We start from the raw sequence: 13807 nt of genomic DNA, 5'->3' as shown, positions 1-13807 counted from the left end.
TTCATTTCCAGAGGAACTGTGTCCTGTTGCATTCCATAGTTTAGCCAGCCCAGCTCCTTTCAGGGTCCCCTCTTTTGCTGTTGGTGTTTCCATGCCTGTGGCAAACCTGGGTGCTCATCGTGATGAGGAGGAAGTACTAGCTTCTTAAATCCCTGTTTCTGGAATTCATTAATGAAAGAGCTAATCATAGAATCATAAAACAGCCCAGGTTGGAAGGGACCTTGAAAGGTCCAACCTTTTGTGGGAAAGGAAGCCTAGATGAGATTATCTAGCACCCTGACCAACTGCATCTTGAAAACCTTCACTGATGGGGACTCTACCACATCCCTCAGGAGCTTGTTCCAGTGAATGATTATTCTCACTGTAAACATTTTTTCTTATATCAAGATGAAATCATATCCCTATATAGATATTAATACTTTTAAAAATGCATCCTTTCTTCATCCTCACTTAATGAAATGTTGTTCACTCTCTTGGAGTCTCTTTGGGGAAGGGGATCTGCAGGAGTACACCAGAGCATTTGGCATTGCAGGTCGCCCGCCCTGTCTGCTCTTAATGCTGCTGTCAGTCACTGGGGCTTGCAAACTTCTCTTATTTGGTGCTCTCTCTGGTTAATACTAAACTGGGTGGAGAGGTGTTTAGTACGAAGGCAGTAAAGTGCTTGACTCCTCTGATCTGTACCCTACTATCTCTGCCTTGCAAGTATCCATTCCCGTGGTAACTAAAAAACCATCTGAACAGAGGAAGAAATAACATCAGAGCCAGAAAATCTTCAGCTCGTACTCAGCAGGCTGCTCCTCTGCCAGGGCAGGATCTTTCCTTCATGTTCCTTTTTCCGTTGCTCGTTTTTAATTTAGTTCTCAACAGCTCATGCAGTAATCTCCCACCTTCCATTTGGTCACTGATATTTTCAGCATGTCCACTTGTCCTCACGAGTTACTGCTTACTGAAGCCAGACAGATTTAGCTCTTCTAATCTGACCTGGTGAGTCAGCGCCTCTGGCTCCTGAACTCCTATGTGTCTCTTACATTTATGTGCTATGTAAATACCCTCTTTTTTGTTGAGGTGTTCCTGGAAAAAAGGCATACAGAGTTGAATGTGATGTCTGTGTAAAGACATCTCTAATGGTGGGTGTGAGGGGCTTTCTTCAGGGATTAGGAAGCACAGACCTTAGCGAGGTATGGTGATCCTTTCACTGGTATTTTCCCAGGTCCTTGCAATCTGTAGTTTAGGATTTCTGGACTGTTCATACCATTGTACTAGACACAGTGGAGCTGCTGCCTATGAAATTGTCTGATCTCTCCAATCCCTTTTTACATTTTAGTTCCACAGTATTTAGTGGTAATAAATTATATAATTTCCTCGTGCTTTATATTAAAAAGCATTTTTTTAAGCCTGCTGCTGAAATTTCATTGGTTATCCCTAATTCCTTTGTTGTTACAAACATGGAATAATCATTTCCTATAAGTGTATTAATGGCATGAAAAGGAAAAAAGATGTCTATCCCTCCACCTCCCATATTTGAAGGCTCCTAGCCTCCGCACATATGGAACAATTAACATTTTTACTGTCAGCGATTTGGAATAAGATCAGGCCTGATGCAGTTCTCAGCAGAACCCTACTTCTTGGGTCTTCAGTGATGACTAGTACTTGAACTCTGCTAGTTTTTAGCTTATATAATATACACCTAAAACCAGCATCATATGATGTCAATAAGAATGTCTTGTGATAGCAAGTTTCATGTTTTACAAAAGTCTACTTATTAAATCTTTGCTATTACTTTATCAGCCAAGTTTGGAGTGTTGTCAAAGAATGAAATAGAAGTGTGTTTGTTTTTTAAGAGACCTGATTTTCATAAAACTCGGCTGTTTGGCAGGAGTGCTGTTTCTGTGTGCCTGGTAAGAGGCATGCATGTTCTTCACTTACTTTTCTGGAACTGGTGCTAGGATGATGTGCTGATAGTTACAGGCATCATCCTGTGTAATCTCCTAGTCTAACAGCACAATGTAAATGCTATTTCAGGGTATCAAGATTCCAGAATTCTATAAATGCTCTATAAGCATATTAGAGATCTCAGTCAGTTGTTAGGACTCTTGGGTTAAAGTTATCCAGTCCTTTTGACTTTTAAAATGGTTATTCCTTATTGATGATATTAAAGGATTCTTCAGCTGCTGTTGGAGTGAAGTGCGATTCATCACCTTCATGTGATGCGTGTACATCATCATGCTTCTGTCCAAATACAGATCAGAAGTATTTATCGCATGTTTGCGTTTTCTGTGTCATGGTTGACGATGCAGTCTGATTTAAAGTTTCAAGTGACGTAAATGCAGGGATTAGACACTTACATGCCTCCAGATAGCAAGTTATAAAAAGATGCCTGTGCACGCAGAAACTTGCTACCTTCTGGAAATAAAGCTCTTAAACCCCCCGCTCCCTTGGGTATTTCTGGAGGAACAACTTGGTCTTTCAGCAGGTTCTGAAGTACAACAGCTCCATGCTTTGGCAGTTGAATGCTGTGAATGTCTAGTTTGCTGCCTCTGTGTCTGCTGTGCCCCTGCCAAGAGCAAGTTGCAAAAACCCTTAGCTGGCAGTTGCAAGGCACAGCATCGAATAGTGTTTCAAGTCCATTGGGCAATACTCAGATATCCCTGGCTGCTACTGAAAAGTAAGCCTGTCGATGTGTGCAACATTTCTAGTTTCTCCAGAACGGTATGCATTTACTCACTGCAAGTCGGAAAATCTCACAAGATTGAGTGAATGTGTTAAAAGGTAGCTGTATTAAAAATGTATGAAAAATAGGTTGAGATGGAATCAGTCCTTGTTTGAGTGTGTTCCCTGGAGATGTACAGGCAGAAACACAGGTGGAACTGAGGGGGATAGAGGAGAGCAGAGGGAGATAGAACTGTGTCCTTGGCTTGTGCTTTGGTGCCATTGATGATAAATGGCTTTCCCCCTAGTCTCCAGTGGGAGTTCAGGGAGATGACAACTCTAGGCTGAAGTGGCAGCTTTTTCAATTTTCGCACTCTTCTCCTTCATCAGTAGCACTTTTCTGTGGAGGGCGTGGGTGCTTCTCTGTCCGGGAGGAACTAGGAAGAAACTCTGGATATGTTGCTCACTTAATGAAGGTTTGCCCTTTCTGCAAAGGAAGGAGCCAGAATCAGTTGAGCAGCATGTTTCTAGGTGCGGAGTATCGCAGATCAGTTGTTACATCTGAGATGAGCAGGTGGATCCCCGGTTCTAGGGGAGAAGAGAAAAATACCCAGGAAAGTCACTGGCAAGAGTGACTGCAGGGGAGGAGGTTGTGCTGTCCCTCCTGTTAGGGCAGCTGTTTGCTGTGTTTCCAGAGCATCAGTCTAGACACCGTGGAAGTCAAGGCAGCTCTGAAGCATCCTTAGGACAGATGCGCTTTTGGGACGAAATAACTTACTGGTTTAGTGCAAAAGGCAGTGTCTGGGCTGTAATGTGAACTATTGAATATAAAACTGGAAGACCATTATAGGCTACTGGATCCAGTTCCTTTTTTCTCAGGTTCATATTCATGTCAATTATTCTTTTCATAGACTTCAAACAAACATTCACCAGTTCAGTTTCTCACCACACTGTTTTGATGGGAGAACTAATTTGCTTTGGGAGTTTGAAATCTTCTTTCCGGCCTGAATATATTTATGTCCAATTCAAGCCCATTTACTGTTGTTCTAGCAGTGTCTTTAGTTTAATTAGGTCTGGTTCCTCCTTGGTGTTCTGCTTTTTCAGTGTATTTTGATAGACATGATGTTCTTAAGCCTCAGTCCAGTTGACTCTTCTGGCAGATTTCCCCATATTTTCAGTCTGGTTTCTATGAATTTGTGAAATCCATGGGTTTTGTTGTTTATCTTTCAGTTAGTTTACACGATGAACTTACTGTGCAACTGAAAGTTACTTTCTGTAACCAGTGACATTGGATATTCCTTGCTCATTGTCAAAAGTAACAGTCCTGTCCTATTGATTCAGGCACAGAGCAAAACCATCAGCTATCTTACTTGGAAATATCTGGATCCTGTTATTAAAATACGCTCTAGTCCTTGTCTGGAGACCTAGTTTTCCATTGTCTTTAGAAGTGTTTGTGTTGAATATGAATATAAGTCTTTAGAGCATTACTAAAATCCAGTGAGACTGGAAGAAAAAAGGTGGTATCTGTAGTTAGATCCTAATAGACTTGTTCACGCAAGAAGCGTTAGTCTAATCTATAACTGGTTTTAAAGTGTGCTATCAATGACATGCAATGCTGTCTCATGACTACCACATTTCTCTGTCTCACCTGAATAATCCTTGTGTTCAATACTTGGATTTTACTCAGTCTCTAGGTCTTGCACTGGAGACAATGTACTTATGGTCTGTCTAGAATTTCAGCTGTCTGCTACGCTGTTGACTGGGCACGAAAGGAAATGGCAAGGAACCTCATTTTAGTTCTACAATTCCTGTGGTGTTTTTTTGGTTTGTTTTTGTTTTAAACTTAGTAGAATGTGAAGCTCCACAAGCTGTTGCTTCTGTCATTGTAGAAAGTGAAGAAGGACTTGAAGGGAGAGGTTAAGGAAAGCAAGTCTCCTGCTTCTTTTGCTGCCCACACTGTGGCCCAACCTAGGCCAAGCGGGCCTGATGTTGAAGCTAGACACCTCTGCAGCAGCCGCTCTCTGTTCTGGACTTTGTTTCCAGGGAAGTGACATCTGGAGGACAGCAAATTTTGTTCTCTCCAGGAGTCTACGTACATTTCTGTCACTTACCTCACCAGCTCCTTGGTCCTTGGCCCTGACAGATCCCCGAGAGTCTTATCTATCCCATTCCTTTCCCTGTATCCTACCACATGCTCCCTGTTTTCGTTCTTGTGACTGGGGCAACGTGAACAGATTATGCTGGTGTCCTGAATATAAGCAATTTCAGTTCAAGTTTGACCAAAAGTTTTGCTATTGGAAGTGGGCATAATTTGGTATGTAGAGGTGGGAGACAGGAAGAAGAGACTTCTGGATTGCACAGCTACAGTCCTGAGCCTGCCTGTGCAGAGGGGAGAAGAGGAAGGAGCCAGCTGGACAAAGCAGATGGCTTTTTTGGAATCACGCATTGATTTCCATCAATAGAGCAAAGCCAAGTATCTGTTCAGGGTATTCTGAAGAGGTGCCGTTCTTGTTACTGCATGCTACATTGGGGTGATCCTTAATCTCCCAGTAGCTGTATGGAAATACACTCCAAAGGGAGCCATGTGATAGAGCTGGGCTGTGGTGTGAACACTATCCCTGTTTCTTTATCCAGTCCTATACCCCTGCTGCTCAGTTTACTTTGTGGTGGACATATCATTCCAATGTGTTCATTACAGGCAAACTGACTCTTGGTCTTGAGATATGGTTCAGGACTCAACTGTGAAAAAGGATTTGTTTGTTTAAAAGTATTGTGACTTTGGTGCCTTTGAAGCATGGATACCACAGCTTACACAAATATGTGAACAGATGCATGCAGATAAAGTGTATACTCTTGTGCTTATTCTTTAAGTAGTTATCCCTTGCTCTTCAAGATGTTTTGGGCATTCTCCCAGTCTGCACTGACGTGTAACCTGTGTCCATTCTGCTTCCAGTTGACACTGACTATCGTGCGGCAGACAGGGGGGCTGGGCATCAGCATCGCAGGGGGCAAGGGCTCCACCCCCTATAAGGGTGATGATGAGGTAAGACTCTGGACTGTATAACTATTGAAGCACCCACTTTCAGGGATTAGTTCTCTGTAGCTGGAGGTTGGATGTCCGTATGTATCAGCTTGGTGTCTGGGCTGGGCTTTCAGAGCAAGGTGGGAGCAGCCCTTGACCCACCCCGAAGCAGGAGGCTGGCAGAGCTGAGCAGGCTTTTGCCTCTGGAGCACAATTTGTTGTACCTTCCTGCTGCTGACCAGAGAGCAGCAATGACAACAGCTGTTTCCTTCCCATCTGTGTCCTGATGTACAGGACTCACAAGGCAAAGAGTATGGGGTTGTCTTCCACATATGTGGTGGCATCAGCGGTGTCATGTTCTCATCGCACTGGAAAAGGATTAAAGCGTCATTCCCTTTTTCCCTTTGTCACCTGTGGGGTAGCCCTGCAATGGGATTTCTTTCCCCCTTCTGTCAACTCCTGAATGGGGTGATGTGGCTGTATTGTCCCAATGTACAGGGTATGGGGCACGGGATTTCCCCTTTCGCTTGAGTTGAGCGGTGTGGAGTGGTCTCTCTACACTTGAGAGGGTTGAGGAATGGGCTCCACCTTTTCTAACAAGTAGTTTTGTTTCCAGGGCATCTTTATTTCCCGCGTGTCAGAAGAGGGTCCCGCAGCTCGTGCAGGGGTTCGTGTTGGGGACAAGCTTCTGGAGGTAAGAATCTAGCTACTGTGAAGAAGTAAATGCTTCTAATGACTTGAGAGTGGAGGGAGAAGTACGGTTTGGTGTTTATTTGTATTGTGCTAGTCTGTAGGCCAAATTAAGCATCAGGAGCTGTGCAGGAGCAAAACAAAATTCCCCTGGCTCAAAGAGTTAATTGTTTAATTAACATTACCGTTAATCTTCTGCTGCTTTATAAGGACAGAAATTGCTCCTGCATTCACTCTCCCCCAACTCTGAAGTGTTGTGTAAGCCAGGTGGGAAGAAATACTCATCAGTGTGTGCCCACGTCCCCAACAGACTGACCAGCCAGCCTCTACATATCTGCTTTCCTGTGTGGGGCAAAAGTGGACCTTGTAAGATAACTTCTTAACCAGGGAGCCAGCTATATGCCGTACTTGCCTGTCTTCAAATTATTTAAAAACATGATTAATCGTACAGGATTAAGATGCACTTGAGGAAGGATTGATTACATTATGGAGGGAATAGATGTCACTACAGTGCTGGACAGAGATCAGAGGAATAAGTGATCTATATTTGGGTCACTGGCCTGTGTTTGTGTGATCTGTTGTGTTGTCTCTAGGTATCTCATGCACTCCTACTCACTGCAGCCTACATATTAGCAGTGGAGGCCTGGGCATTTGCCTGAGTAGATGTTCCAGTCTTTCTCGCAACTTATCTGGCATTGACCATGGTAGAAGTCAAATGAAGTGCTATCTTTTTCTGTAATTAGAAGTTTTTATATTGCTTCATGAGAAAAACTTGATTCTGGAGTTTCAGAAGTTACCTTGTTCACTTCTGCCGTTATCATAGGATTGTCTTGATAATTCCATCAAGTCCAAAAACAAATAGGCACTTGATCTAGCATGGTCTCTTGTATGTTTTAGGGCCTTAAGTGTCACTGAGCATCCTTGTGCTGCATGCATCATACTGCATTTTGCTGCAGAATGACTTCCAAAAGGGAGTCAGATCTTGAAGATTTTGAGAGATGAATGATTATTCCCTTTCCCAACAGTTGAATTCATGGCACCCTACTATTTCGTATAAAGTAGATCCCTCTTCAGTTACAGCTTTGGGAAAAGACTGGGGATTTTTCACTTCTGATTCACTTCCCGTGATGCCCATTCATCTGTGCCTCCTGCAAAAGTGGACGTATCCTCACAACATAACCCAGAGATTTGCTGTATTCCTTCTAAAAGACTGTGTTATGTCCACAAGTAAGATGTGGCTGAGGCACATCAGACTTGGGTTCCGTTCTCATTGGCTGTGAATTGTAAGGAATGCCTCTTTACCCCTAGAGTAGGGATACGGAGCATTGCTCAATAATGAAGGCCACGATGAGAAAAAACCCTAAATGCCATGAAGTGGAGGAAATAGATTTAAACATCTAGTTTTCAGGTTGAGCGCCAGACAATCTTTTCTGTAAGTGTGTGTTAATATGAAGTGAGGTAGCTGTTATGAAAAGAAGATTCTTCAGCTTCATGGGCCCCCCTTTGCATTTGCTCAGTCTTCTAATGTGGTAGGACTTTTTTCTGAAATCAGGGAAGCAAGAGTGGAGGGAATCAGGTTGCTTCCCTGAGAGCTGCAGAACCTGGTGTCCTCCCTGCAAGTACTTACTAGTTTTGCATGGATGGGAAGGAAATGGGTGTTTCAGGGTATGAGTCCTGAAGGTGAACCAGAAGTTGTGTCAACCTGAGTTGTACTGAGATTTGTCAGGGGAGATAGTTCTGGGTGAGTGGTCATCTCTCTGGGAGTTTGTTGCCTGCAGGGATGATACAGGTGATAGGGAAGTTGGAGCTCCCCGTGGGGGGAGAATTCCTCTGAAAGGGCCTTTACTGTGCTTGGCAGGGCTGCCCTGGCCTGGGACAGGCAGCCCGTGTTGTGGGAGCCTCCTGTGCTATGCGAGTGCTGGGAAGCTTCCTTGCGGGCAGCAGATGAGGTCTGGGTACCCCTGTGGGAACAAGGTGTTGACCCGGCTCTGCAGGGGATGAGCTGTGCCTCCACTGGGCAACACTTGCTAAGGCTGGAGCTGTCTGTGCAGCTGTTGGAAGAACTCCCCATGGAGGTAAGGATTGTGCCTTGCTCTGTCCGCAGGTGAACGGTGTGTCCCTGCACTGTGCTGAGCATCACGTGGCAGTGGAAGCTCTGCGTGGATCAGGAAGCTCCGTCTCCATGACAGTTCTGCGGGAGCGGATGGTGGAGCCAGAGAATGCCATCACTGTCACACCGCTGCGCCCTGAGGATGACTACAGCCCTCGTGAGAGGCGAGGTGGTCTACGCTTCCCAGAGCGACCTGAGGGGGCACCTCCCACAGAAAGATATTCCACCTGCCTTATGCGCAATGAGAAGGGCCTGGGCTTCAGCATTGCTGGTGGCAAAGGCTCCACACCCTACCGAGCTGGTGACACGGTCAGTAATGATTCCCTGGGAAGGAAGGTGCTTGATCCCCAAATCTTGTCACTACTTGTGGGAGCACTGCGGGGTCTTCCTCAGCCATGGGCACACAGCAGTGCAGCATGGCCCTGGGCTGGTGGGCCAGGTGGGCTCTGAGAGCCAGAATCTTCTCTGAAGTCAGGGAAAGAGAGAAGTTCAGAAGGAGGTGGGGCTGGGGCTCACAATCCCTGCCAGTGACATCTAATCTTGCTGCTGTCCTCTTGATTCTGGGCTCTCAGCCACATGAAGGCTTTGCTGCAGCTGGAGGTTTTGCAGGTGGCTCTAGAAGCAGAAGAGGGTCTGTGTGGAGTGAGGAACAAATGGGAAGTCCCAGGGCAGGGGAGGGGTCTGTGAAGGGGAAAGGGCTGAGACCTGCGTGGTGTCCAGGAATGATTCTGGAAAGCCAAGCCCTGGTGAGGGGAAGCACAGGCTGCTCTGACCCTTCTGACTGTGTTTCAGGGAATCTTTATCTCACGGATTGCAGAGGGTGGTGCAGCCCATCGGGACGGGATCCTGCGTGTAGGAGATCGGGTCATCTCGGTGAGTGTGGGTGTGCAGGGAAGGGATCTGACTCAGCTCCCTGCCCTTCCTAATACAGGGGCTGTTTTTCTGTCATTGATGCTGGATTTTGGGGGTCCTTTTTTCAGCTCCTGAGCCTTCTGGGAGAGCATTTAATCTTGGTGGTTCTATCCCTGTCTGTAACTGATGGTGGGCGCAGTTAATGCCTCCCCTTTCCCCAAGCGCTGTGTGTGAGCGCTTCCCCACAGGAACGGCATGTGGCAGTCTGGGCTGTACTGGAGAGGGATGATACAGCAGCACTGCCCTAGCCTGCTGTCCCTCCAGAGCCTTGTAGGACAGCCTCAGAGGGCTCTGCCGCAGCATGGCATGTGGGGCGGGAAGCCCTTTGGGGCACAGCTGACCCGTCCCCCTGCGGAGAGCAGGGTGGCAGGGGTCAGCATAGGCTGAAGCAGAGGGAGACTGCCTAGGGTGGTGTGGAGCTGGGCAGGGCATACCACAGTGCTTCCCCCTGCTTTCATTTGAAACTCCGGCCCCAGTTTCCCTTCCTGTTTGTGCCAGTGATATGGATCTCACTGCTGCCTCTAACCTCAAGTCTCTCTGCCTAATGTGTCACTTGCTCCCCTTCCTGCGGGGAGAGTCTGCTGAGTCTCCTGACCCTCTTCCCAAGCTCGCATGCTGCCTCTGAGTGAAAGCTCCTGCATCCTGGTGCTGGTGGTGGGTTTCTGATCCAGCTGTTGTGGTAAGAGCACGTGTTACCACAGAGCTGGTGTGAGTAAACACTGATACAGCCTTGTCAGTGCTGGCTTCTGTCTGCTCTATCCCTAGGCTGGGGGCTGTGTTGTATTTGCTCTGGCACAAAATTTTAGTGGCGCTCTGGCCCAGGTCTGACATTCATATCTTGGCAGGAGACTTGAACTGGTACAGCATCTCTCACTCCTTGCTAGTGCTCCCCCCTCCTCTCAAAATCAAGCCCTGACCTTGATTGTTGCCAGATAGCCTAAATTATTTTGGTTTTGCTCATCTTTTGATGCTCCACTGGTACAGAGGCATGACTGAGAGGCATAATTGCAGGCACACAGCCTATCATGTGGTGTTGATTTGCTCTACCTGTAGCAAGAAGGAAACACAAGATCTTAGAATAGAGTCAAAAGTCAAACCTGTCTCCACCCCCCATTAGCAGCTCTATTTATATCTGTGGGCAGCTTCATAGGAAAAGCAGATCTAATTCCCCAGTAATAGCTTGCAGTGTCTTCTGACTGCAATGTATGGGCTCAGGGCTTACAGAACTCAGGGCCTTTGTTAGATTTTAATGTGGATGAAAGCCTTGCTGTCATTAGTCCTCTGACACAACCTGCTGCAACGATGAGTGCAGTGTTATTGCATAGGTAGGAAATATGTCCATTATTGAGAGCATGGTGCTCTGCTCTCAAGAATGTTACCTGTGCTGAAGTGTGTGTAGTCATAAAAGGTTTGGGGCTGAGCATCAGCTGCAGCTCGAATCATGTGCTCAGTTATGATGAAAGCAGGAACAAATTATTGTCTTCCAGGAGAACACTTACCTAGTCTGGACTACTCACATAACTTCTGTTCCTCCCAGCAAGTGTCTGACTGTCGCTTCTCCAGCATCCATGCCTCCTGGCAGCAGTTGCCACTCTGCCTTTCCTGCTTGTGGGGTTCACTGCTAAGTATGATGTCCACGTAGTGGTAGTGTTACATCCTGAGGCCTCTGATATCTTCTCGGTGATATTTGTCCTCGAGAATATCTGCTTGCAGTAAGAGATGCATAAGCAGCTGTGTGAGTTTTGCTCAGTCTCTGGCGAAATCTGGTGCTAGGTTAGAGCTGTGGGGCTACCCTGGCCCAGTGATACTGGATGTTGAGAGAATGTCTGTTCACTTCAAAGCTGTGCTTGCATAGCATCGCGTAAATTCCCTGTTTACCACAACTCTTTTGAAGCAGTGGTTGCCCATTTTTGTTGGAAAGCTTTTCAGGATGTGATGGTTCCTAGGATGTGCAGTGCAGGTTGCATGTGTTCCCCTTTATCTGCATGGGGAAAGCAGGAGGGCCCTTGTTAGGATACAGGCAGTTTCGTAGGTCCAGCAGGCAGAAGGCCATTTCCAAAGCCGTAGTCTCCTAGTCATGCCTCACTTCTCACTTTGCCAAAGAATTTTTGTTTTTTTTAGGAAAAGAAATACAGCACAGCTTCATACTCTTCCCCTGTGCTCTAAATCGTCCTGGACTTCTCTGCAGGGGAAGGACTGGGATAGCTCCTTTTACTTTCATAAGGGAGCTTTGAGTACATGGATTGAAGAGCCCAGCCTAGATCTCTCTTCGAAGTTAACACCCCACAAAGCTCACCAGTGACTGACTACTAACCGTCCAGCTTTCCCCTTATTCTAGTGTCTTTGAGAGTCATCACAGGCATCTTGAGAGTCATTTTGGTAGTGGAAGACATGGGGCAGGGAGCTGCAAGGGGGTAATGTTGAAGAGTTTGAATTGTGGGATGGGAATCTAGCAGAGAGAGTGCAGGACTGGGAGCAGTGGCTAAGGGCAGCTAGTTTTTTGGGATAGGACTGGGAGTAAACTGAAGAAAACTGATTCTGGGGGAGATTTAGGACAGTAGTAGCACCAGGCAACACATGGGGGTCCTAATGAGAGCAATCTGATCACTAAGAAATTTGCCAGAATATAACTCCCTGGCACACAGAAAAATGTGTGGAGCTGGGAAAGGACAGGCGACACTTTTTCCCTTCCTCTGGGCACTTAAATAGTCGAACTGCACTGGTTGGCCTTGTTCTCTTGCTAAGCAGAGACATAGCAATAAAGGCCACTGAAAACTAGCTGTCCAAAAGCTGGGAAGGCATCATGGGATGTTAATGAGTAAAATGCCATCAAGGGCTGTTATATATGATATACCTCTGACCCAGGGAGTTCCTGTGTCCATGTTCACTAGTCCAGGGAAGTACCACTGTATACTTTTGGTCTGACCAAGTCTGACCATTCTCATCTTCTTGTCAGTGGCAGAAAAATAACAGAGGGGAATGGGTGAAGTCAACAGTGCATGCTGCTACAGCGGATCTGTCTGTGGAGTATGTTGGGCCTTGATCTGGTGGTAAGAACCTAAGGGCCAAGTCTCTTCTGCATGTCATCTTTGTTAAAAAATGGTGTATCTGGCAGATGGGAGGACCCAAGGGATCCTCCCTTCCCAGTCCACTGGACACAAGGCTGCTGCTTTTCCCCCTTCCCAGGTCTAGCCATCAGGAAGGCTTAGTGCAGATTGCAAAGATGAAACACACTGCAGACATGGCTGGCCACAGATTTACAGAAACAAGGGGGGCAGTACCTTTACACACACACACACATAAACACAAACAGTCCTCATAGGGCATGAACAACACAGAACAACTGTTCCTACCCTCTGGCTAATCAAGTTTAAGGTTTGCTAGTGGAACATGCACATGTACTCCCTCACTCGACTCACGTAAATATTCATGTCTGCAGGTCTCTTCAGTCTCTGGCCCAAGCGTCAAGTTCTTCAAGGCTCTTTGGTCAGACCCTGAGCCTTTTATCCAGTTTCTGGGCCAGCTGTTGGGTCTTTCCACGTTTTTGATTCCTACTTGCTGGCTAGTCCAACTTGACTTTTATTAGTAGATCTTGCAGACATACCCAGAATAGAGAGCAAACTTGCACAATGAATACAAACAGAGTTTAATAAAAAGATAGAGCAGACTATGGTGATCAGGCACAGGGCTTGGCCAGACAAGCATACTGACCAGCAGCCTGCTTGCACGTGATCAGCTTCTTTTATTCTCCACCCTCTTCATTTTCCCCATGCTTGTTCCTCCCTGGTCTTCCTTGGCCACTCCCCTTTCCTACCTGTGATCCTTCTGCTAAACATCCCATAATAAGTTTTGCACATTCCCACAATCCCTCTTAAAACTTCCTGGAGCAAGTTTGCTCTTTCCCATGAGAGCTGTTCTGATAACCCATGATAATCTTGATTTCCTCTGTGTATTGATTACCAAGTTTTTGGTCGCACTTCTTTAATGTTACTATTTGAGTGATTCCTTTAATGATCCATCTATGAGTGCCTTGAGTCTCATCCCTGTTATCTGCATTTCATTAAGGTTTGTGCACCTGTGTGTTTAATTTATTCTCTTTCCTGCTTATTGCCTTGTCTCTTATGCTCAGCAGTCACTACCCAGGTACTTTTACATCCTTCCTCTTCCTGCATGCATGTGCAGGCTGGCATGCCTTCACATCGTTCTGTTCGTCCTCTGTGGTTGGTGCCAAAGGTATCCCTTTGGGGACAGTCCTCTGAGTAGAGGGAGGTGCTGTGGGTCTGAGAGTTTCCTGTTTGCGTCCAACACAGCGTAGGGCTGTCTTGCCTATCTTCTTCCATGTCATTAGGGGAGTAGCACACTTGATGTGGATGGGATGGGTCAGGTTGGGGGCGGGGGGGGGTGGAGTGGGTGGTGTTTATGGA

General features: G+C 46.4%; 1 protein-coding gene across 28 annotated transcripts in view; it reads left to right on the top strand.

Moving 5' to 3' along the window:
* SCRIB (scribble planar cell polarity protein) overlaps nucleotides 1–13807 on the top strand; it is a 120985-nt gene that overhangs the window by 44989 nt on the left and 62189 nt on the right. For all 28 annotated transcript variants that reach the window (XR_014229466.1, XM_082324208.1, XM_082324199.1 and 25 more), the window contains 4 exons: nucleotides 5603–5692; nucleotides 6288–6365; nucleotides 8466–8780; nucleotides 9264–9344. Coding sequence is in view for 27 of the 28 variants with exons in the window: in XM_082324208.1 (XP_082180334.1) it covers nucleotides 5603–5692; nucleotides 6288–6365; nucleotides 8466–8780; nucleotides 9264–9344 (564 nt within the window). In the remaining variant the exon portion in view is untranslated. The remainder of the gene's footprint in view (nucleotides 1–5602; nucleotides 5693–6287; nucleotides 6366–8465; nucleotides 8781–9263; nucleotides 9345–13807) is intronic.

Source organism: Platalea leucorodia (assembly GCF_965183815.1).
Source record: "Platalea leucorodia genome assembly, chromosome: 1".
NCBI classification, from domain to species: domain Eukaryota; kingdom Metazoa; phylum Chordata; class Aves; order Pelecaniformes; family Threskiornithidae; genus Platalea; species Platalea leucorodia.
Note: the sequence above shows the minus strand (reverse complement) of the source record. Positions and strands in the feature narration are given on the sequence as shown.